Source organism: Macaca thibetana, chromosome 16 (genome assembly GCF_024542745.1).
Source record: "Macaca thibetana thibetana isolate TM-01 chromosome 16, ASM2454274v1, whole genome shotgun sequence".
Lineage (NCBI taxonomy): Eukaryota > Metazoa > Chordata > Mammalia > Primates > Cercopithecidae > Macaca > Macaca thibetana.
This window is the reverse complement of record NC_065593.1, coordinates 44,301,854-44,326,585: the sequence shown is the minus strand read 5'-3', so window position 1 is coordinate 44,326,585 and position 24,732 is coordinate 44,301,854. Positions and strand designations below refer to the sequence as shown.

Below are 24,732 nucleotides of genomic sequence, written 5' to 3'. Positions count from 1 at the left end.
AATCTTAGTACTTTAGGAGGTCAAGGCAGGCAGATCGCTGGAGCCCAGGAGTTTGAGACCAGCCTGGCCAACAGAGCGAAAACCCGTCTCTACAAAACAACAGCAACAAAAACAACAACAACAAAAATTAGCTGGGCATGGTGGCGTGTGCCTATAGTCCCAGCTACTTAGGAGGCTGAGGTGGGCGGATCACTGGAGCCTGGGAGGTCAAGGTTGCAGTGAGCCAAGATCACATCACTGCACTCCAGCCTGGGCAACAGAGGCAGACTCAGTCTCAAAATACAAAACAAAACAAAAGAACACATTTTGCAGCCTCCCTCCATCAAGGGGGCTGCTTTCTGTCCAGTGGAATGTGAGTAAAGTGGTAATGGCACTTCCAGGTCTGGCCCATGAAAATCTACCCTCAGCCCTCCAATCCTCTACTCTAGGTGTTGGCTGACTTTTTCTGTAAAGGACCAGATGGTAACGGTTTTAGACTTCATGAATCATGCCATCTTTATCGCACCTAATCACCTCTGCCGTTGTTATGTGAAGACAGCCATAAGCAATATATAAATGTGTCTGCGTTTCAATAAAACTTTATCTACTAAAGTAGGGCCACAGCTACTCTTCTCTGTCTCTTATTTGCTGCCTGGATTCTGATGTTCAGGTAGCCCTTAGAAGCCACGTGTTGAAAGTGGCACAGCCTCCCATTGTCTGAGACACTGTAAGAAACCCAGACAAGAAACCCAGATGGGGTGCAAGGAATTGGGGGGTCTCCATTTCTGCTATAAGAAACGGAGATGCCTGATTCCTTGCCCCCATCCTCCTTTAATGGAGTAAGAAGGAAACCTGTATTGTGTTTAGCAACTGAAATTTGGTGAGGGGTTATTTCTTCCATAAGTTAGTGTTACTTTAACTAAGAATTGGTACTAGGGGCGGGATATTGCCATAATGAAAATCTGAAATGTGTGGCATTGGTTTTGTAGTTGGGGAAGGTGGCAAGAAAACCTTTGTCAGGGCAGCTGTCCTCTGACCCTGTAGCTCTAAGGGAAGAAGTCATAAAGTACAGGCAGCACTTAACAAGTCTCAGAAGAATAAGATGGGACCAGTGAGCACTGGCTGATTTGCAAGCAAAACTGAAATGAAATAGGAACTCCAGAAATTTGGGGTCTTGGTTAGGAACATTGACTGCTTCTAGATGCCAAACAGAAGGAAGTCATAGCTTAAAGGCCTTTGAGTAGCAAAGGCCCATGAAGCCTCAACCTTACGCAAGGTCAGAGTCAGGGAGTGTCCTTCCCCCGGCCTGAGAACCTCAAGATTGCCATCAGCACATTGAGAGAGAGTGGCCTGAGGGCAGACAGCAGAAAAACCAGGCTGGAGAACTGTGTCTAACTATGAATTTCGCACTTGGTTGCTGGCATCCAGAAATGACTGAAGCAAGTAGATAAGGAGCCTTTTCAGATTTTCAGGGAACTGTATTGTCAAATAAGCCATAAGCCTAAACTTCAAAAAATAAAAATAAAAAAAAAGAGAGAGAGAGAAAGTGTTAATTTCTGGGCCTTAAAACCACCTTGAGGCTGGGTACGGTGGCTCATGCTTGTAATCTCAGCACTTTGAGAAGCTGAAGCATGTGGATCACCTGAGGTCAGGAGTTCGAGACCAGCCTGACCAACATGGTGAAACCCCGTCTCTGCTAAATACACACACACACACACACACACACAAAGTTAACCGAGCATGGTGGCGCATGCCTGTAATCTCAGCTACTCGGGAAGCTGAGGCAGGAGAATCTCTTGAACCTGGGAGGCGGAGGTTGCAGTGAGCTGAGATTGCGCCATTGCACTCCAGCCTGGGCGTCAGAGCGAAACTTCATCTCAAAAAACAAAACAAAACAAAACAAAACAACACCACTTTGAGGTCTTAAAACTTTTACCCGAAGGAGCTGCAGGCTACAAAAGATAAGTGGCAACCAGGAAGGGTCTACCCCTCAACAGCCACTGTGAATGTGGCCTTGAGCAATGTGGCAAGAGGACAGTGTGGAGGGCAGGGCAGGGAGCCATAGAGAACAGGACAGGGCAATTCCTTCAAGAATGGGGGCTCTCCCAGCACCCGCCCGGCCAAATGGCATCATCGCTGTCATCAGAGCCTGCTTTGCATCTTCTATTCTTCCCTTCTCTGAAGAGGATGTTGTCCTGTGCTTGCCCTATCTGCGCCCCACCACTGGATCCGGAAGTGTGCTGTGTGTCTGTAGTGGGGTGGGGAAAGGAAGGACACAGATAACTTGTTCTTTTAGACACTGGTTTCCAGATCACAGGGAGTCACAGAGGACCTGGAGGAGAGAATCCTGTGCGTGCTAGAGATCCTGAAATGTGGCGGAGGCCCCCCAGGAGGCAGTGATGGTGTGGACTCAGCTGCCTCCCTGGGAAGCAGTGAATGTGTTCCATGTGGGAGAGGAAGAGTGAGATGGCTACTTAGTGGCCATTGGGCAACCCGTGGTGGAGACTGGCTAGAGGCTTACGAACACTGTCTTTGTTCATTATTTTGCATTGCTGTAAAGGAACTTGAGGCTGGTAATTTATAAAGAAAGAGGGGTGTTTGGCTCATGGTTCTTCAGGCAGTACAGGAAGCATGATATACCAGCACCTGCATCTGGGCAAGGCCCCAGGAAGCTTCTACTCGTGGCCGCAAGACAAGGGGGAGCAGGCATGCCACATGGCAAGAACGATGCCAGGCTCCTTTAAACAACCAGGCCTGGTGCAGTGGCTCACACCTGTAATCCCAGCACTGTGGCCAAGGTGGGAGGATTGCTTCAGGCCAGAAGTTTGAGACCAGTCTGGGCAACATAGCAAGACGCCATCTCTAAAAAAAAAAAGTTAGACTGGGCGCTGTGGCTCACACCTGTTATCCCAGCACTTTGGAGGGCCGTGGTGGGCAGATCACTTGAGGCCAGGAGTTCAAGAGCAGCCTGGCCAACATGGTAAAACTTTGTCTCTACTCAAAATACAAAAATTAGCTGGGCATGGTGGCAGGCATCTGTAGTCCCAGCTACTCAAGAGGCTGAGGCATGAAAATCACTTGAACCCAGGAGGCAGAGGTTGTAGTGAGCCAAAATTGTGCCACTGTACTCCAGCCTAGGTGACACAGTGAGACTGTCTTAAAAAAAAAAAAAAAAAAAAAAAAAATTTAGCCAGTTGTGGCGGTGTGGGCCTGCTCGGGAGGCTGAGGTGAGAGAATCACTTGAGCCTGGGAGGTGGTTGCAGTGAGCCATGATTGCACCACTGCACTCCAGCCTGGATGACAGAGTGAGACCCTGTCTCAAAAAACAAACAGACAAACAAAAACAAAGCACCCACATGAGCTAATAGATTGAGAACTCACTCATTACCCTGGGGAGGGCACCAAGCCATTCCTGAGGGAGCGACCCGTATGATGCAAACACCTCCCCCCAGGCCCACCCCTAACACTGGGGCTCATATTTCAACATGAGATTTGGAGGGGCCAAACATCCAAGCTATATCGAACGCCAGCCCCTCTACTGCCAGATGAACTGCTAGATCCCATTCCCCACTTTCATTGCATTAGATGCGGCCATGGGCGGAGTTCTGGCCAGTGGAAGGTGGGTGGAAGTGAGGTACTTGTCTATCATAAAAGCCCACACAACCTTCCAAACCATTCTCCTTGTTCTCTCCAGGCTGCTGACTGGATACAGATGCCCAAGGCCAATGTGGAAGCCGTGTGTCAAAGATGGCAGGGGGCCGGGCATGGTGGCTTACACTGGTAATCCCAGCACTGTGGGAGGCTGAAGCAGGAGGATCACTTGAACCCAGGAGTTTGAGACCAGCCTGAGCAACCTAGTGAGACATCATCTCTACAAAAAATTAAAAAGCTGGTCCAGGTGTGGTGGCTCACACCTGTAATCCCAGCACTTTGGGAGGCTGAGGCAGGCAGATCACAAGGTCAGGAGTTCGAGACCAGCCTGGCCAACATAGTGGAACCTCGTCTCTACTAAAAAATACAAAAAAATTAGCCAGGCATAGTGGAAGGCGCCTGTAATCCCAGCTACTCGGGACGCTGAGGCAGGAGAATCGCTTGAACCCAGGAGGCAGAGGTTGCAGTGAGCCGAGATCGTGCCATTGCACTCCAGCCCGGGCAACAGAATGAGACTCCACCTCAAAAAAAAAATAAAAATAAAAAAATAAAAAACTAGCCGGGCACTGTGGCTCACATCTGTAGTCCCAGCTACTTGGGAGGCTGAGGTGGGAGGACTGCTTGAGTCCAGGGGGTTGAGGCTGTAGTCAGCAGTGATTGCACCACTGCACTCCAGTCTGGGTGACAGAGCAAGACTCTGTCTCAAAAATAAATAAATAAATAAATAAGTAAGTAAATAAATAAACATTTGTGACTTTATGGAATTCAAGCCAATTGGATTTCATATGAAGAAGTACACTTCTATTACATTAAGCCACGGAAACCTTGCTGTTTGCCTGTAATAGCAGCAGGTGTCACCTTAACTAGAGTTGAAGACATGGGAGCAGAGCAGCCAGAGCAGGGAGAGGCAGGAAGAGAACTGAGGCAGGACCCTGGGGACACCTCATTAAAGAGTGGGTGACAGGGAGGTGGCACAAAGGAGACCGAGAAGGAAGCAAGCGGAGGATGAGGGCAGAGTGAACTTCTGGAAGAAAAGGAACATGGTGGCCAGGCACGATGGCTCACGTCTGTAATCTCAGCACTTTAGGAGGCCGAGGCAGGCGGACAACTTGAGGTCAAGAGTTCGAGACCAGCCTGGCCAACATGGTGAAACCCCATCTCTACTGAAAATACAAAAACTAGACGGGTGTCATGGTGTGTGCCTGTAATTCCAGCTACTTGGGAGGCTGAGGCAGGAGAATTGCTTGAACCTGGGAGGCGCAGGTTGCAGTGAGCTGAGATCACACCACTACATTTCAGCCTGGGTGACAGAGTGACACTCCGTCTCAAAAAAAAAGGAACGGGCCAGGTGCAGTGGCTCATGCCTATAATCCCAGTGCTTCAGGAGGCCAAGGTGGGCAGATCATAAGGTCAGCAGTTCGAGACAAGCCTGACCAACATGGTGAAACCCCGTCTCTACTAAAAATACAAAAATTAACCAGGCGTGGTGGCGGGCGCCTGTAATCCCAGTTACTCCAGAGGCTGTGGCAGAATCACTTGAACCTGGGAGGCGGAGGTTTCAGTGAACTGAGACCGTGCCATTGCACTCCAGCCTGGGTGATAGAGCGAGACTCCATCTCAAAAAAAACAAAAAAACAATGGACTGTGGTGGAGAGAGAAGTGTCTTAGTCTGTCTTATGCTACAATAATAGAGTACCTGAGACCGGGTAATTATGAGGAACAGGGATTTATTTCTTACAGTTCTGGAAGCTGGGAAGTCTAATATTGACGGGCCGGCATCTGGTGAGGGCCTTCTTGCCACATCATCTGACAGTGCGAGGGTGAGAGAGGTAGAGACAGAGAGAGAGAAAGGGGCCGAATTCATCCTGTTGTAAGGAACCCACTCCCACTGAGATAACAGCATTAGCCCTTTCTTGAGGGCAGAACCTCATGGAATAATCACCTCTCATTAGGCCCTACCTCTCAACACTGTTGCATTGGGGATTAAGTTTCCAACACATGCTTTTGGGGGTACACATTCAAACCATAGTGAGAAGAAACTCTAGATATATATGTATACATACATACATACATGTACCTTTTTTTTTTTTTTGAGACAGGGTCTCACTCTGTCACCCAGGCTGGAGTGCAGTGGGGTGTTCATAGCTCACTGCAGCCTCAACTTCCTAGGTTCAGGCAATTCTCCCACCTTAGCCTCCTGAGTAGCTGATACTACAGGCGTGCACGCCACCACACCTGGATGGGTTTTTTTTTTTTCTGGTAGACATGAAGTCTCACTATGTTGCCCAGGCTGGTCTCAAACTCGTGGGCTCAAGATCCACCCACCTCAGCCTGCCCAGGTGCTAGGGTTACATGCGTGAGCCACTGAGCCCAGCTAAACACTACATATATATATATATATGCATGTATGTGTATATATATAAAAATTATATATAAAATATAAAATATATATGTACCAAGGCAAAGGCTTAAAAAATAATTTTAAAAGTATATATATTTTTTTCCCAAACTAAAAAGGATGTGTCTATTGAGGCCAAGAGGATGCAAACAATCTAAAGATCAAAAGCCTATTATTTAATTAACTTCCTCTCTTTGCTTGTTAGATGAGATTTGGATTTGATGTGTCTGTTTTCTTGGCCCTGTCTGCTCACGAAAGCCTTCTACGGGGGAAGCTGCGGGCAGGTTCCTATAGCGACTCTTTGGGAGAACTCTCACGGGGCCGAGTAATTGCTTAGTTCTGCCTGCTTCGTCCCCTTCTGCTTCATAGGTACTACAAAATAGTTGTTGTCCACAGTGGTGAGCCCCGCAGGGAGTGAAAACAAGTTCTGGAAGTTCAGTGTGCTGTCTTGGCGCTGGTCCGCGTCCTTCATTGTTATGTCCGCAGCCAGAGGGGCTTTTTGGTTCTCCAAAGATCCAGGGAACTCCTTTCCCATGAGTACTTTCAGGCCCTCCTTCATTAAGTAGCCTTTATCCCCAGCAAATCTGTGAAACGTAAACAACACGGTTTCCATGGTGTGTTCCATTGGGCCGGGGTTGCTCGTGAGATCTGTTGAAACCTTGGCCGGAGGTGCGTTGTGGGCGCTTGGCAAGCTGGGCCTCAGGGCCCCTCGGGAAGGCGCAGTATTAAGAACTTGTTTTGCAAAGGAGCCCTGGGTCAGGCACTGGGTCTGAGGGTGGCCTTGCGAGGGCCCCTTTCCTTCTTGGGACAGGCCACCACACCACGTGGCAGATGCAGCTCACGGCAAGATGCAAGGGGCAGGACGCAGGAGAGACGCTCAGTCCAAAGTGGAGTGGTGTTTGGGGGCTCTGGGCTGGGAGATTTACATGGGGGTCTTAACTTCTTGGAGTCATGAACCCCTCTGAGAACAAGGCAAGAGCTAAGTCCCCTACCTGAGAGCAATGTAGGCAGCTGGACGCGCTATTTCACTCCCAGCCTCGGGAATTTCATGGGCCTCCTGAGGCCGGCCCATGGGTTCCAGGGAAAGAGCCTCGGCCTTATAGGGTCTCTTACAACCTTGACTAGCTGCCTCCCACAACCCTGCTGGGATCCGTACCTTACAAAGGAGGAAATAGATGCCATGTAGAACTTGCCTGGAGTCACACAGCTACAAGCGTGACGCCTGAATTTGAAGGCAGGTGTGTCTGACTGTCCTGTTCCCTTAGCGTTCAGCACGGGGCCTCTTCAGCCATCCCAAGGCATCCCCAGCAACAGAGAAGGCACCTCAGGAAGGGGTCAGGGGAGGGTTCAGGGAGGAGGGGATGTCTGGGCTCAGCAGGTGGCATGGCTGTGGGAGCCTCAGGGCTGAGGAGAACCCAAGGCAGGGAACGAGGCAGGGCCTTGCTCAGGACGTGGCAGAGACAGGGGTGAGCTCAGGCCTGGTTGCAGCCGACGCTCGAGCTGTCGGGCAGCCCTGAGAGGCCGGAGTGGAGTGGTGGACCCAGGAGTGAGGAGACGCCTCGTCCAGCAGCCCATGGTCTGTTTCCTTCTACCCCTGGATCAGGAGAGAGCAGCAGGCCTGATGTCAGCTGGGCTTCCCTCTGCCCGGCACTGTCATCACTCAGCCTTTGCTTTTCTTGGCCTCACAAGCAAGGCTGGGGACAGGAACGAGTATGACTGGGTCTCTAACATCACCGTAGGGAGTCAGAGGCATTTCCCCCTAATCTGAGGCCTCCCCGTCTGAGGCCCTGTGTATTCGTTTCTAGAGCTGCTGTAACTAAGTACCACACACTAGGCAGCTGAAACAACAGAAGTGGATTGTCTCACCGTTCTGGAGGCCAGGAGTCTGGAATTCAGGTGTGGACAGGCCTGCTCCCTCCGAGCCTGGAGGGGAAGACGTGGTGCCTCTTTCTGGCTGCCGGTGGTTGCCAGTCCTCCTGGCAGGCCCAGGCTTGCGGCTGCTTCCCCGCAGTCTCCGCCTCTTCTTTCTTTCCCACAGAGCAGGAGTGTATGTCTGTCTCTCTGTGTCTCTTCTCTTCTTTCATAAGGACACCAGTCCTATTGGATTAAGAGCCCACCCTACATTCCAGTATGACCTCACCTTTGCTAATTACATCTGCAACAATTCTATTTTCAAATATGTCACATTCGGAGACACTAGGGGTTAGGTCTTGAGCATATCTTGTGAGAGGAACACGGTCTTACCCGTAACACCCTGCGGGGTAATTTACCTTTCCCTAAGGAGCCCCCACCCTGAACACCCTTGGACTGTGGCGTCCCCACCCTCACACCGGCCTCCAGCAACGGCCGACCTGGCAGAGCCAGGAGTTTGGGGGCTTTCACAGCCCGTGCCTGGGTGACCAAATCCAGCTCCTGCCACCAGAACCTTCCTTCCAAGGCGGCTCGTGAGTGGTGCCGTGCTGGGAACACACAGCACGCAGCTTAGGGCACCGGCTGCTGCCACCAGCCCTTGGTTAATCTCCTCCAGCCTCAGCAAGAATGTGGCGGTGACAGGGGCTCTCAGGAAGGCAGGGAAGGAGGGGAGGCCTGGTGCTTTTCTTTCAAGTGGAGAATTCTCCCCACGGATCTGCTCTAAGGAGTTAGTAGGGAGGGAGGGAACCTGGTTTCCAGCCTGGCATTCCTGACCAACAGTCCCTGGCCGGCCACTGGGCCCTGGGGGAGGTGGCTGTGAGGCTAGGGTCGGGGAGGGGTGCAAAGCCCACTCAGCTCTGGGCCAGGTTTCCAGCAGGAGGACCTAAGACAGCCCAAGCCCACCTCAGAGTCAGGTTGGCTTGGTCATTCATTCCCTCCTTTGCTCCACCAACATTCACCCAGTACTTATTACATAGCAGGGACATGCGGACCGGGAGACCAGAGTAAAACAACAGGAGAGATGCTGAGGTCAGCTATGCTCAGAGGAGAGGGCTTGGGGGAGGGCCCTGGATCTGGCTTGGAGAGGCGGGGAGCATTCTCCAGGGGGAACGTGTTTCAAGTAGAGTGCATGCAAGTCAAAGGAACGGAGACCTGGAGATCCTGGGGCTCTCCGAGGGTGCCAGTCACCCCTCAGGACTGGGATGAGCCCCGATGCCAGGAAGGGCAGGTGCCAAGGACACAGGCAGGAGTCAGACGACATGGAGTCTGTACCAGGGAGCTTGGGTTTAATCTTCTGAGCCATGGGACGGCACTGATGGGTTTTAAGCAGTATAAAGACTTGATCCAATTTGTGAATTGGATCATCCTGGCTGCAGTAGGCAAGCTGCTGGGGTTCCGGGAATTGTTTGGAAGTCATTGGTCCAATGCATGGCAGTGGTGTGACCACCTGGGAGGATGACCCCACAGAGCAGAGGAGTGGCCCAGGACGCACCTTTGGGAATGTCAGCATGGGGAGGGAAGACCGGGGAAGAGGAGCTGGTCAGAGAGAGTGTATAAGTGGCCAGAAGAGATAGAACGTGGCCTTCAGAAGGCAGATAGAAAGCAGTTAGGGAAGATGGGATTGTCAGTAGCATCAGATGCAGCCAAGACATCACGCGATGCAAGAACTGAATATATCATTGGGTTTGGTGATTGGGAGGTGGCCTCCATGAGCGCAGCATGAGGGGGTTTGAAGCCAGCGGGCTTGCCACAAGCTGGCAGGCAGCTGGAAACTCGTTCCTTGTGCACAGCAGTTATGAAGGCTGGGGAGCGGCCTTTTTAGAGGAGGAGGAGGAGGAGAAGGAGGAGGAGGAGAAGGGGGAGGAGGAGGAGGAGGAGGAGGAGGAGGAGGGAGAGCTGCTGGTGATCAAGTTCCCAAGGGCATTGCTGGCTGAGCAGGAGCTTCAGCTTGCAGCTGCTTTGGGACCGTTCACCCTGGACAGAAGCCTGAGTGAATTGTTACCCCCAGGGTCTAAGGTGCTGCATTGCAGCAGCAAAGAGCCCCCATTATAACAGCGCTTGACTGATGGCCTACTACACGCCAGGCACTGAACCAGGGCTTTGCGCACAGCATTTCATCGAGTCCTGCACAGAGGTATTATTGCCCATGTGCTGACGTTCAGAGAGAGGTAAGTGACTTAAGCAAGAAGCTCTGCTAGTCAGTAGCAGAGAAGGGATGTGAAGCCAGGACGACCTGAACCCAAGGCTATTGCAGCTTCATCCTGCTGTTGTCCTAACTCCTGGGAGATGTGGCTGAGAAGTTCTCTTTGGTCCTCGGTTGTTGGGTGGTGAGCGGTTGACAGGTGGCTATGCTTATCCAATCTGGGCCAGGAACTGGACTTCAGGTGGCTGGATCATTCAAGGAGAGAGCGGCAGTGGCTGGGGTTGGCATGAGTCAAGGTAAGAGATAGCTGATGCCGTCTTCTTTTTTTTTTTTTTTTTTTTTTTTTTTTTTTGAGAAGGAGTCTGGCTCTGTCGCCCGGGCTGGAGTGCAGTGGCCAGATCTCAGCTCACTGCAAGCTCTGCCTTCCGGGTTTACGCCATTCTCCTGCCTCAGCCTCCCCAGTAGCTGGGAACACAGATGCCCGCCACCTCGCCCGGCTAGTTTTTTGTATTTTTTAGTAGAGACGGGGTTTCACCGGGTTAGCCAGGATGGTCTCGATCTCCTGACCTCGTGATCCGCCCGTCTCGGCCTCCCAAAGTGCTAGGATTACAGGCTTGAGCCACCGCGCCCGGCGATGCGGTCTTCTTGAGGAGTCCTCTCTCTCAGGGTGGTGGTAGAACCATGGAGGCAGTGGGGTGCAGGTGCAATGAAATCCTTAGCCCTGGGACCCTAGATGGGCTCTTTGTCTGAGGTCAAGGTCAAGGGTCACGAGTGCTAGATAGGGTCCTCCATGATGGGAGGAGCCTCCAGAATCCTGGAGGGTAATTCACAGTAGACCGTGGTGGTCCTCTGAGGAGTGAAGCTGTGAGTGGTGGCCATCTCTGGAGAGAAAGAGGGTGCAGCTAGTGGTGTTGGTGGTCTAGGACAGCCCAGTGCTCCCTAGCAGTCATCCTCTAAGGCTGCCACAGTGGCTCTGTGATTTGGGAGCATGGACGCTGCACACAGGTGACCTTCACATCTGCAGCAACCACAGCTGGATGGTGTGACAAGTGTTGCTGGGAGCTCTCTTTTCATCTGGGCACACAGCAAGACCATATGCCCAGCTTCCCCTGTGGTTAGATGTGGCCGTGAGACTGAGTTCCATCCCAGTGGAGGGAACGGTCTGGGGAAATGTGACTGTTTTTCTAGGCCTGCCTGTAACTATAAAAGCCTTCCCCACTTCACTGGCTCTTCATGCCCTTTCCCCTTTCATTGCTGGATGTCAACATCCTAAGTGACCTTGGGAGCCATGTGTTGAAGGTGACAGATCCCGGGTAATTGAAGAGCTCTGTGGCAGAGAGCTCCTCCCCCAACTCCAGGGGCTGGGCCCACCTGTAACTGTTTATGTGAATGAGAATTCCCCCTCACTATGCTTGTGCCATTATCATTCTCAGGTTGTTTCTTGCAGCATTGACTGATCCTGTCTAATACAGATAGCCACAAAGCCGTTAGGTCCTGTGATCTCTTAGCTTTCATCTCCAGCTATTCTGTATCTGTTCAGTAGTTTTGGCTCTCCCCAGCCTGGAGCAGATGTGGAATTTGAACTCTCACGAGGCACAAGCCATTTTCTTTGGATGATTATGTTATGATGTGCTGATGCACCATCTTGGGGAGCCAGACCCTGTAAAGTGGTTCATCCCCCCTTTACGGTGGCTGTAATTGTGTCTGGGGTGTTGACTTCAGCTAGAACCAACTTTCTCCAAACAGACAGGGGCAGAGGTCACCTGTGCTGGCTTCCTGTTGCAATTTTATGTCCCCACCAGAGCACAAACAGCGCTCCCCTGGGTGAAGTGACTCAGAGAATAAGGAGGGCCGACAGAAACTGGTTTCTCAGCTGCTGGCAGCTCATGCTGCTGCCAGGCCTTTCTCCTTCTCTAGGAGGCTGGCTGTGAGGTAGGAGAGGTGGAAAAAAGATGACAGTGTTTCACTTTTGTTTTGTTTTGTTTGATGAGACAGGGTCTTGCTCTGTGGCCCAGGCTGGAGTGCAGTGGCACAATCATGGCTCACTGCAGCTTCAACCTCCAAGCCTCAAGCAATCCTCCTGCCTCAGCCTCCCAATCCTCCTGTCCCAGCCTCCTGTAGCTGGGACCACAGGCGTGCGCCACAACACTCGGCTAATTTTTTATTTTTAGTAGAGACAAGATCTCACTATGTTGCCCAGGCTGGTCTCCAACTCCAGGGCTCAAGTGATCCGCCGACCTTGGCCTCCCAAATGCTGGGATTAGAGGCGGGAACCACCGCGACTGGCTGTAGGTGTTTCTTTTTTTTTTTTTTGAGACGGAGTCTCGCTCTGTCGCCCAGGCTGGAGTGCAGTGGCCGGATCTCAGCTCACTGCAAGCTCCGCCTCCCGGGTTTACGCCATTCTCCTGCCTCAGCCTCCCGAGTAGCTGGGACTACAGGCGCCCGCCACCTCGCCCGGCTAGTTTTTTGTATTTTTTAGTAGAGACGGGGTTTCACCGGGTTAGCCAGGATGGTCTCCATCTGCTGACCTCGTGATCCGCCCGTCTCGCCCTCCCAAAGTGCTGGGATTACAGGCTTGAGCCACCGCGCCCGGCCAGGTGTTTCTTGTGTCTCTGGTGAACCCTAGGAAGTATACTCAAATGAGTCAAAACCAAACCAAACAACGGGCCCCAATTGGAAGGACACCAAGGAAGCTGAGAATGGCAGCAACTGGGCTGTCTCTGAAGACCTCACAGGCCACCATTAGAGACCCAGCCCTTGTTGGCTTCAGCGGCTCCAGGTGATCTCCTTCCAGTCCTGCCCCGCACCTGTGAGGCAAGCTTGGCAGAAAAGTCTGGAGGAAGAGATCCAAAGGGTCTGGCTTTTAACTTTTGTAGCCAGGAGAAATGAGCTCAGTCTGAATCACAGCCTCACCCTGCAGCGTGGGGCAGAGTCTGGGGGAAAGAAAGAAGCTTTGCTGTCATTAAAACTCAGAAACAGCCAGAAGCACCCTTATCTTTTTCTTTTTTTTTGAGACGGAGTCTTGCTCTGTGCCCAGGCTGGAGTGCAGTGGCGCTATCTGGGCTCACTGCAAGCTCCGCCTCCCGGGTTCACGCCATTCTCCTGCCTCAGCCTCCCGAGTAGCTGGGACTACAGACGCCGCTACCACGCCCAGCTAATTTTTTTTGGTATTTTTAGTAGAGACGGGATTTCACCGTGTTAGCCAGGATGGTCTCGATCCCCTGACCTCGTGATCCGCCCACTTCAGCCTCCCGAAGTGCTGGGATTACAGGCGTGAGCCACCACGCCCGGCCAGACACCTTTATCTTAAAACCAGTATCTGCAGAGCAAAATGGCAGACTGGTCTCGCTTAGTAAGTGAAACAGAGGCACCTAGTTTAGATGGGGAAAAAGAAATACAAAACAAAAGACAAGAATCCAGTGAGTTTGCTGGGCTTATTTGCAGCTGAAGTGATTGACAGTGGGTGCAGGTCCTGAACCATGACTGCGTCCTGTGCTGTGGAAGCTTCATTTCACTCAATTACCTAAAGTGTGTTCTACAACCTCGAGATTTGTAATGATGATAGTGGGGATGACTATGACTCTTTTTTTTATTGTTTCTACTTTTCAGGCACATTTTTTTGTTTTGTTTTGTTTTTTTTGAGATGGAGTCTTGCTCTGTCACCCAAGCTAGAGTGCAGTGGCAGATCTCAGCTCATTGCAAACTCTGCCTCCCAGGTTCAAGTGATTTACAGCTAATTTTTTGCATTTTTAGTAGAGACAGGGTTTCAACATGTTGGCCAGCCTGGTCGTGAACTCCTGACCTCAAGTGATTCGCCTGCCCTGGCCTCCTAAAGTGCTAGGATTACAGGCGTGAGCCACTGCGCCCAGCATCAGGCACAGTTTTTAAGTGAGTTATATGTTGTAAATCCTCAAAATATTCCTGTGGAGTAAGTACTATTATCCCATTTTACAGATGAGGAAACAGAGGCACAAAGTTATTATATTAAGGACTATATTTTATATGAAAAAGGCTCTGTAGAAAAAATTAGAACAACAAAAGTTATCTTTTTCTCTTTGTTATTATTATTATTTTTTTTGTAGACATGGGGGTCCCACTATGTTGCCCAGGCTGGTCTCGAACTCCTAGGCTCAGGCGATCCTCCTGTTTCAGCCTTCCAAAGTACTGGGATTACAGGCATGAGCCTCTGCACCTGGCCACTCATCTTTGTGTGTGGAGTGGCTGGACAAAACATAAAGTCACTTAAGATAGAAGCTGAAGAGTCTACTTTAATTGCATATAGGGCCTTTGCCTAATGAGTCACATAATCGGGGCTCCACGGAGTCGTTAATATTTCACATCTTTTCCCATCAGCACTAAGTAAACACTATTTTAATAACCGCAATACTACTTCTTTTTTTGGGCCCAGGAAATTGCTTGGTTCATTGTTCCCTTTTAGAGAAGATTAAACAAAATAGATTTTCATAATTGTCATTCTGTACCTTTTTTTTTTTTTTTTGAGACAGAGTTTTGCTCTGGTTGCCCGGGCTGGAGTGCGATGGTGCAATCTCGGCTCACTGCAACCTCTGCCTCCCTGATTCAAGCGATTCTCCTGGCTCAGCCTCCTGAGTAGCTGGGATGACAGGCATGCGCCACCACACCCGGCTAATTTTGTATTTTTAGTAGAGACAGGGTTTCTCCATGTTGGTCAGGCTGGTCTCAAACTCCCAACCTGAGGTGATCCGCCTGCCTCGGCCTTCCAAAGTGTTGGGATTGCAGGTGTGAGCCACCGCACCGGGCAGTTTTCTTTTCGTGTGTGTGTGTGTGTGTGTGTGTGTGTTTTTTAAGACAGAGTCTCAACAGAGTCTTGCCCTGTCACCCAGGCTGGAGTGCAGTGGCATGATTTGGGCTCACTGCAATCTCCGCCTCCCAGATTCAGGCAATTCTCCTGCCTCGGCCTCCTGAGTAGCTGGGACTACAGGTGCGCACCACCATGACTGGCTAATTTTTGTATTTTTAGTAGAAACAGGGTTTTACCATGTTGGTCAGGCTGGTCTCGAACTCCTGACCTCAAGTGATCCCCCGCCTCAGCCTCCCAAAGTGCTGGGATTACAGGTGTAAGCCACCACACTGGGCCTCATTCTGTACTACTCATCCCAAAAGGGAAATCTTATACTTTCTGATCGCACAATATGTTCTGAGGAGGAGGTGAGGAGGGTTGCTGATCAAAGACACTGGGGAAGCTACCTAGGAAGTGTCAATACCCAGTTCAATGCACACGGAAGTCCTGGCTGGACAGAGGAGGGCCCGGTGTTCTGCATGTGGGAACACAGTCCTTAGGATCACCTGGCTTGGAGGCGATGCTGCCTAAGCCAGCAACTTTTTCCAGACCCCACTGGACGGCACCCAAGGATGTTATCCAGGTGAATGGCGACTCCCTGCAGGATCCATTCATTAGCCTCTAAATGACATGGGGTGGGGGAAATCCCACAAGCTAAGGGTCAGTTACCGGGTGCAAACTGTCCAAGGAGCATCTGGAGAACTTTCTTGCACTTTCTGACCTCCAGGGTCTCGACAAGCCTGGGTGTGTCCCCAGAGGTCCAGTTTTATGAATATTGGAGCTCCATGCTGTTCATCCAGGAAGCTCAAAGTTAAATGAAACACCTGGGGACCCCACAGAATTATTATATTGAGTGGGGGGGGGGTTGCTAGTCTGGGCCAAGGCAGGATGCCCCATTTTCTCCACTTCAGGGAGCACCTGGGATTCGTGGTGGGAGGCGGGAGCTACCCCCGTGAGGACTCTGGCTTGAAAGTGACAAAATCCAACATGAGCCAGCTTGAGCAAAAAGGGAGAATTTGCTAGAATCGACCAAAAACTGCCGCTGCACACTTGGCTGCTCCGCATGTGGGAAAGGCCGAGCTGCGGAGACCCTCCATCAGGTAGGGTTCTGGGGGCATGGCAGCCCCCCTAGGGCCACGTGGTTGGAATGGGGGAGAAGCCGCCTCCAGGAGGAAGGGGTGTTCCCTAAAGAGGGCATGTGGCAGGCCAAGAGGCAAATGTGCGCCTCACCAAGGAACTTGGCTTAGCATTGTCAAATTTTCTCTGTGTTGGATTAGGGTCAAGCTCTGTTTGACCTGGCACAGAAGCTCGGAGGCCCGCTGGCTGCATGACTGCCCCACTCAGAGATGAGTATGGAGGGTCTAGAGGGGGCGCTGTGGGGTTCCAAGCCAGAACAGCCGAAAGTAGAAAACCACCCAAATATCCATCAACTGATGAATGGATCAACACAATGTAGAACCTACAAACAACAGGCAGGGCGCAGTGGCTCATGCCTGTAATCCCAGCACTTTGGGAGGCTGAGGCGGGCGGATCACTTGAGGTCAGGAGTTTGAGACCAGCCTTGCCAACATGATGAAACCCTGTTTCTACTGAAAATACAAAAATTAGCCAGGCGTGGTGGTGTGTGCCTGTAATCCCAGCTACTCAGGAGGCTGAAGCAGGAGAATCACTTGAACTCGGGAGGTGGAGGTTGCAGTGAGCCAAGTTCGAATCACTGCACTCCAGTCTGAGTGACAGAGGGAGACTCTGTCTCAAAAACAAAAACAAAAACCCTACAAACAACAGAATATTATTCACCCATGTAAAGGAGTGAAGTACTGACACCCATAGATGAGCCCTACAAACCTCATGCTAAATGAAAGAAGCCAGACACAAAAAGGCCGATATGGTATTACTCCATTTCTGTGAAATGTTTAGATAGGCAATCCACAGAGACAGGAAGTAGACTCGTGGTTGCCAGGGGCTGTGGGGAGGGGGAATGGGAGTGATGGCTAATGGATTTCCTTTGGGGTTTGATTAAAAAGTTCTGGAACTAGGTAGTGGTGATGGTTGCACAACAATGTGAATGTCCTCAATGCTACTGAATTGCATACCTAAAATGGTTAAAATGGTCAAATTTATATTATGTGTTTCACCACAATAATAAGAAAAAAGATGAGCTTCCTTCAGACAAACACATGGGGGCTTGCAGCTTGGAGACTCGGGAGAAGATGTGTGTGAGGCGGTTACCCGCACAATGGGTGGGTTCCATAGCTTGGGTGAAGAGTTCAAGACCAGCCTGTGCAACATGGCAAAACCCCATCTGTCTCTACAAAAATTACAAAAATTAGCCAGGTATGGTAGTGCAAGCCTGTAGTTCCAGCTACTTGGGAGCCTGAGGTGGGAGGATGGCTTGAGCCTGGGAGGCAGAGGTTGGACCACTGCACTTTAGCCTGGGTGATAGAACCAGACCGTGACTCATTGACTCAAAAAACAAACAAAAAGAAAGAAAAGAAAAAGAAAAAGAAAGGAAAAGCGGAGGAGGAGGAGGGGAACGAGGAGGAGGAGGAGGCGGCAGTGGCGGAGGAGAGGACAACAAATTACAGAGGCAGAAACTGGAGTGAGGTGGTCAGGGTTTTGGAAGCCAACAGAAGCTGGAAGAGCCAGGGATGGATTCTGCCCATGAGCCTTGGTCCAGTAAAAATGGATTTCAGGCTCTGGCCTCCAGAACTGTGAGAAAGTAAATTTCTGTTGTTTGAAGCCACTGAGTTTCTGGCAATTTGTTACAGCAGCCACCAGAAACTAATACAGTTATCATGAAACCATCATTAGTATAAAATTCTGTCTTATTAAAAATGTAAAATTAGGCTGGGCACAGTGGCTCATGCCTGTAATCCCAGCACTTTGGGAAGCTGAGGCAGGCAGATTACTTGAAGTCAGAGGTTCAAGACCAGCCTGGCCAACATAGTGAAACCCCGTCTCTACTAAAAACACAAAAATTAGCCAGGCGTGATGGCAAGCACCATAGTCCCAGCTACTTGGGAGGCTGAGGCAGGAAAATCACCTGAGCCTAGGAGGTGGAGGCTGCAGTGAGCTATGATCACACCACTGCACTCTAGCCTGGGTGACAGAGCAAGACCCTGTCTCAAAAAAAAAAAAAAAAAAAAAAAAAGAAAAGAAAAAGAAAAATATCAAATGAATGTAATTTTGCTGCAAACCTGACATTTTGCGTCACTCAAAGCTATATTATCATACTTTTTTTGGGCAGAGATAATATTTCATTGTTTGTATATATATGCATCAAAAGCACTAATTTAATAACTAAAACATTTAAAATATGCCATCGTTTTAGAAACTCTGTTTTGAAATGTCTTGACTTTAAAAAATATACTAGGACCCTCAGAAAAGGGGAGTGGGCTGGGCCTTTTTTGGCTTCTGAATGGTCCTGGCTGGTCTACGCCATGTGCCCCAGGAAGATTTCTTCCAAGCTGGCACACTGATGACCATCACTAGGTGTCCTGTGCACCCAGTGAGACAGTCTCACAGGGGCTGGCCGGGCCTCCCCCAGCCACATCTGCACCACCATCCCAGCGACAACCTCAACAAAGATTCCTGGGTTCTTTCTGAGCCGTATAAGTCACCAACTCTGTCTTCTTCCCTTTCCTGCTCCCCTTGTCCAACACACACGCCTGATTCTCAAGCTCCAGAGAGTCTGTTGGTTGCCTGGGCAGGGCCAGGGATCTGGGAAGATACTGAGGGAATCTCTAGCACACTAATGCATGAGAACCTCTGCCTTAGGTACTTGGAGAGAGAGAGAGAGAGAGAGAGAGAGAGAAAGAGATAGAGAGAGAGAGAGAGAGAGAGACCTCAACTTTGTGGACTCCAACTCACACCAAGAGAAGCTAATCTGGGTGAACGGTAGCCCTTGTGGAATGGGGCCAGGAGAGATCCTTCCTGCTGCTGTCTTGGAGGTGGGTGAACTTGGCAATGTTCTTTCAGTTCACTGGATCCCCTGTTCCCAGCCAGGCGACATTGATAGGTTCTCTGAGGGAACAAAATCCTGCTTGTAGGGTTGAGGTCAGTACTGTTAGGACTGTGCACTTGTAGACTTGCGCCTCTCCAGGAGATAAAGGCATTTGGAGCCAGAGCTACAGTCTGGATTGTGGGGGAAGAGGAAAGAGTTCTCAGAGAAACAAGGCCAAGTGTCAGGCTACAGTGGGATAAGGCTATTGACAGTAGAATAGGTATTTAGAAACCAGGAAGGGAGGTCAAGGCTAGTGGTTCAGAATGGAGGCTGTGAGAGTGCCATGCCATCTGGAGGCCTGTTTATGTGCAGAGTTTGCTGTGTGGCACAGGAGCAGCTTTGGGGCTCTGAAAGGGAAGTTTTTATATGGCTTGAATGATGGTGTCCCCTCCAAAATTCATGTTGAAACGTAATCCCCAATGCAACAGTATTAAGAGGTGTGGCCTTTGGGAGGTGATTAAGTCTTGAGGGCCTATTATTATTACAGGGCTCAAGGTTGAAGAGAGCTCCCCTTGCCCTTCCACCCCTTTCACCATGTGAGGACACAACGTTCACCTCCTCTGGAGGTTACAGCAACACGCGCCCTCTTGGAAGCAGACAGTAGCCCTCTCCAGACACCAATCTTGCAGGCACCTGAAGTTAGACTTCCCAGCCTCCAGAACTGTGAGAAATACATTCCTTTAAAAAGATTTTTAAAAAAATTTTTTATAGAGATGGGATCTTGCTATGTTGTCCAGGTTGGTCTCAAACTCCTGGTTCAAGTCATTCTCCTGCCTCAGCCTCCCAAAGCACTGGGGTTACAGGTGTGAGCCACTGTATTTGGCCGAGAAATACACTTCTGTTGTTCATAAATTGCCCAGTCTATGGTATTTTGGTATAGCAGCAGAAACAGACTAAGATAGATTTCGACTTTCCTCTCAGCTTCCCGATCCTCCAGCCTAGATGGGGTGAGATGAAGGAATCTCCATTTCTAACCAGCACCCCAAGTATGTGCCTAGCGCACGTGTATGTATGTGTGTGCATGCCTACATATTTGTGTTTAAGTGTATGTATATGTGTATGTACCTGTGTACATGTGTGTATTTGCTTTTAATTGTGTATGTGTGTACATGTATTCGCACATTTTGTATGTGTGTATATGTATACATGCATTTGTATGTTTGTATCCATGTGTACATATACGTGTGTGTGGGTGGGTGTGTGCATGCATTTGTGTATATATGTGTGCATTTGTATGTCTGTGTGCGTGTGTGCTTTTTTCTTTTTCCTTTTTTTTTTTGAGATGGACTTTTGCATTGCACTACAGGCTGGAGTGCAATGGTGTGATCTCTGCTCACCGCAACCTCTGTCTCCTGGGTTCAGGTGATTCTCCTGCCTCAGCCTCCCGAGTAGCTGGGATAACTGGCATGCGCCACCATGCCCAGCTAATTTTTTGGTATTTTTTAGTAGAGACGGGGTTTCTTCATGTTGGTCAGGCTGGTCTCGAACTCCCAACCTTTGGTGATCTGCCTGCCTCGGCCTCCCAAAGTGCTGGGATTACAGGCGTGAGCCACTGCGCCCGGCCGTGTGCGTGTTTTCCTAGGTGGACTTGAGAAGACTTGGTGACTGGCTGGAAGGCAAAGAGAGGGAAAGAGGGTGGTCAGAGATAACTGGTGAGTCTGCCTAAGGGACTTGGGGGACTCTACGAGATTCCAGGAGCATGCCTGATCCAATGCACACTATATAGTTGCATGATTTCAACTAACTGGGAAGGCAGTTTGAGTCTTAACTGCAAACACTTGCCCAGAAATGACCAGCACAGCTGCAGCACAGGAGCCTGAGTAAATTGCCCCCATCCAGGCTGGCCTTTGGGATCCTCTCATCCTTGGTTCTCCTGGCTCTGTGTTGTCCACAGACCCTTCTGTCTGTTCTCAGTGGCCCGCACTGGGCAAGCACAGCACAGACACTTCCTAGCCGCCTGGCATTGATCTCCTACAACCCCAACCTCATCACGTGATTAGTCTCACCCACTGTGCTCTGATGTTCTGGGGGCTGTGCTTCCTACCCCATCCGCAGGAGGCGGAGCATGGTAAAATATTTTCTCCCCCCTGCTGTGGCTTCCAGCTACTGGACACTTCTCTGGGCTTTGTCTCTGCTCCACTCCCAGCCATAGGAGGGGCTGTGTAGACCACCCTGACTTATGGCAGGAAGAGAACAACTTTCCAGTTGAGTGACAACCAAAAAGGTCTCCTCCTTGTGCAGGGATCTATCAACTCCAAGTGAATCCCCTTCCCCCACACCCACCTAGCACAACCCAAGCTTAACCATTTCATACCCAGTGTATAGACCTGGTGACACTGTTCTGTGGGGCTTCATGGTGACTTCCTTCTTGCTGGAGTGGAACAGGAGAGGGGTAACTGTGATGCTAAAACAAGCGTGGGATGGGGAGAGGCTTGGAACAGTGATGAGGAACCAGAGCTGCTGCAAGGATGCTCAGAGTCAACAGAGGGACCTGAGGGCCACAGACGGGGAGTGACAGAGCAAAGGGCAGCATAAAACACCCGCGGAGAGATGAATTGGTGATGCGCTTGCATATATGAAACCATTGCAAATTTGAAACCCTGCCTGGAGTGAGGGCAGGTCCAAGGTTGGTAAATGTAGCAGCTCTGTGATACCACTGAAACCTCACTTGGTCCCTCGTACCCTTTGCCTCGTGTCTTTCCTCTTGGGTTGCTCCCCTGGACTCAAGGACAGTTTTTTTTTTTTTGAGACAGGGTCTTGCTCTGTTGCATAGGCTGGAGTGCAGTGGAGCGATCTTTGTTCACTGCTTCTGAATCTCTCAATCTCCTGGGCTCAAGCAATCTTCCTACCTCAGCCTCCCAAGTAGCTAGGACTACAACACGTGTCACCATGCTTAGCTGATGTTTGATGTTTTTTATTTTTTTGTAGAGACAGGGTATTATTATGTCGCTGAGGCTGGTCTCAAACTCCTGAGCTCAAGCGAGCCTTCTGCCTTGGGATCACAGTGCTGGGATTCCAGGCGTGAGCCGCTGCTCCTGGCCTCAGAGAGAGTTCCTGTAGTTCCAGGCATCAGACCCTCAGACTCAGACGCAAAGTGACACAACTGCCTTATTTTTTGTCTCCTTTTAAAAATGAAGAACAAGACGGCCCCAGTGGTTCATGCCAGTAAACCCAGTGCTTTGGGAGGCCAAGGCAGAAGGATCTCTTGAGCCCAGGAGTTTGAGACCAGCCTGGGCAACACAGTCCACAAAACATCGAAATGTTATCTGGGTGTAGTGGTGCATGCCTATAGTCCTAGCTACTCAGGAGCTGAGGTGGGAGGATCACTTGAACCCAGGAGGAGGGAGGAGTGGGGAGTGGCAGCTTAATTGATGCAGGGTTTCCTGGAGGGTGATGGATGTGTTTGGTGCTAGGCAGAGGCGGTGGTTGTACAACACTGTGACTGTACGAAATGCCATTGAATTCTTTATTTATTTAGACAGAGTCTCACCCTGTTGCCCAGGCTTGAGTGCAGTGTCACAATCTCGGCCCACTGCAACCTCTGCCTCCCAGGTTCAAGCAATTGTCCTGCCTCAGCCTCCTGAGTAGCTGGGACTACAGGCGTGCACCACCACACCCAGCTAATTTTTGTATTTTTAGTAGAGACGGGGTTTTGCCATGTTGGCCAGGCTGGTATCGAGCTCCTGACCTCAGGTGATCTGCCTCCCAAAGTGCCGGGATTACAGGCATGAGCCACTCTGCCCGGCCATGAATTGTTCACTTTAAAATGGCTGATTTTACATTGTGTGAATTTCACCTCAACTAAAACAATTAATTCATTTTTTTCTTCTCCAACAAAAATGTGTGGCACTGTGGCCTGTGCTCTGTGTGCCGTTAGCTGTCACGGGACGTGCTGATGAGGAAGGTGCATGCGATGCTGGCCCCTGCAGGGCATATGTTCCAGCGGGAAACAGACAAGAACAAGCAGTGGGGCAGGAGGTCTTGGCACAGACGAGGTGGCGAATACCTATGTATTAAATAAGATAGAGACAGATATGGGAGCTCATAGGTGGTCAACAGCCCAGTCTGAAGGTCGCAGAAGATTTCCTGGAGAAAGTGGCATTTGAACTAAGACTCAGCAGAGGATAGGAGTCAGTGGCAGGATGGGAAGACGTGCAAACACCCAGGGGTGAATGAGAGTTTGACGAATTCCAGGAACTGAAGGATGATCAGTATGGCGTGGAACTGTGTCCAACAGGGCGAGGGTGTGACATGGGGCTGGAGAAGTAGGCAGAAGCCAGATCAGGAGGACTTTTGAATGATGCTAACTAACATCTGTTAGTGTAGGCATCCCTTCTGCTGATGGTACGCTCGGTCTTATTCCTTTTCTAGTTCCAGGTGGTAGAAGAATTAGGAAGTGATGAGTCTTGAGTGTTTATTACCTTCCTGTGAGTAAAATTCATTATAGATGGATGGATGAGTGGATGGATAGATGATAGATAGATAGGTAGGTAGATGATAGATACATAGATAGATGCATAGATACATAGATTAGATAGATAGATACATAGATTAGATAGATAGATGATAGATAATAGATAGATAGATAATAGATGATAGATAGGTGATTAGATAGATGATGGATAGACAGATAGATGATAGATTAGATAGATAGATAATAGATGATAGATTAGATAGATAATGGATAGATAGATGATAGATTAGATAGATAACAGATGATAGATTAGACAGATAGGTGATGGATAGATAGATCATAGATTAGAGAGACAGATGATAGATTAAGGGATAGATGATAGATGATAGATATATTAGATAGATAGATGGTGGATAGATAGATGATAGGCCAGATAGATAGATAGACAGATAGATAGATAGATAGATAGATAGATAGATAGATAGATAGACAGAATAACTGCTGCAGCCATGTTGTGACCATGAGGAGAGAAACAAGGCAACATGGCAAGGAGGAGGTGGCAGTTCCCACAGAGAGGCCTGGTCACATCCATCATCTTGGAGCAGATCCCTGGGAGGAGGAGGAGAAGGAAGATGAAGCTAAGAGGCCCTGGGGTTGGGGTTAGTCCTCAGGGGAAGACGATGACTCCTGGTGGCAGAGATGCAGGAACCAGAGTGGAGAGGGATGAGTAGGAGAGTCAATCCCAGACAGAGCAATGGCATCATAAATTAATTCATAACAAGGAAGACAGAGAGAAGACAGGCAACAGATATTTTAGACGCACAACCAGTAGGATCTGGTGGTCTCTTGGATAGGGAGGAGGAAGAAAGGAGGATTCATAGATTTTCCTGCAATAAAGAATTTGCTGGGCCAGGCGCGGTGGCTCAAGCCTGTAATCCCAGCACTTTGGGAGGCCGAGACGGGCAGATCACGAGGTCAGGAGATCGAGACCATCCTGGCTAATAAGGTGAAACCCCATCTCTACTAAAAAATACAAAAAACAACTAGCCGGGCGAGGTGGCGGGCTCCTGTAGTCCCAGCTACTCGGGAGGCTGAGGCAGGAGAATGGCGTGAACCCGGGAGGCGGAGCTTGCAGTGAGCTGAGATCGCGCCACTGCATTCCGGCCTGGGTGACAGAGCAAGACTCTGTCTCAAAAAAAAAAAACCAAACATTATGTTAATTTTCTAGATTTGGTGAGGTTTGTGTTATCAGTTTTTTAAAATGTGTAATTTGTGAATTTTTTTGTATTCTAAAAACTTTAACGCACACTTTTACTTGTAAGTTTATGTTATTTTTCATAAGGAGAGCCTGCCCATCTCCCCATGCTGTATAAGCTTTTGGCGCTGCACGCGGATCCCCTCTTCCAACCCGGGG

General features: G+C 49.9%; 3 protein-coding genes across 6 annotated transcripts in view; 1 reads left to right on the top strand and 2 right to left on the bottom strand.

Annotated features, from left to right (window-relative positions):
* Window positions 1–24,732, top strand: part of LOC126939627 (nucleoside diphosphate kinase A) — a 446,836-nt gene that overhangs the window by 71,341 nt on the left and 350,763 nt on the right. The window contains exon 1 of one of the 4 annotated variants that reach the window (XM_050765103.1): window positions 2,076–2,079. The exons of 2 other annotated variants lie outside the window; for them this stretch is intronic. The gene's annotated coding sequence lies outside the window, so the exon portion shown is untranslated. Of the gene's footprint in view, window positions 1–2,075; window positions 2,080–8,996; window positions 9,001–24,732 lie in introns of those variants that run through there. One more of the 4 variants, XM_050765105.1, reaches the window with a different exon arrangement.
* The window catches only part of MRPL27 (mitochondrial ribosomal protein L27), a 464,439-nt gene that overhangs the window by 412,825 nt on the left and 26,882 nt on the right, over window positions 1–24,732 (bottom strand). The window lies entirely within an intron of this gene.
* LOC126938298 (protein S100-A10-like) lies at window positions 6,342–6,653 on the bottom strand. Its single transcript, XM_050762357.1, has one exon. It carries the CDS (start codon window positions 6,651–6,653, stop codon window positions 6,342–6,344), a length of 312 nt encoding a protein of 103 aa, XP_050618314.1.

Excerpts from the sequence above, each read along its gene's own strand:
- LOC126938298 (XM_050762357.1), bottom strand. The coding sequence starts at position 6,653 with ATGGAACACACCATGGAAACCGTGTTGTTTACGTTTCACAGATTTGCT.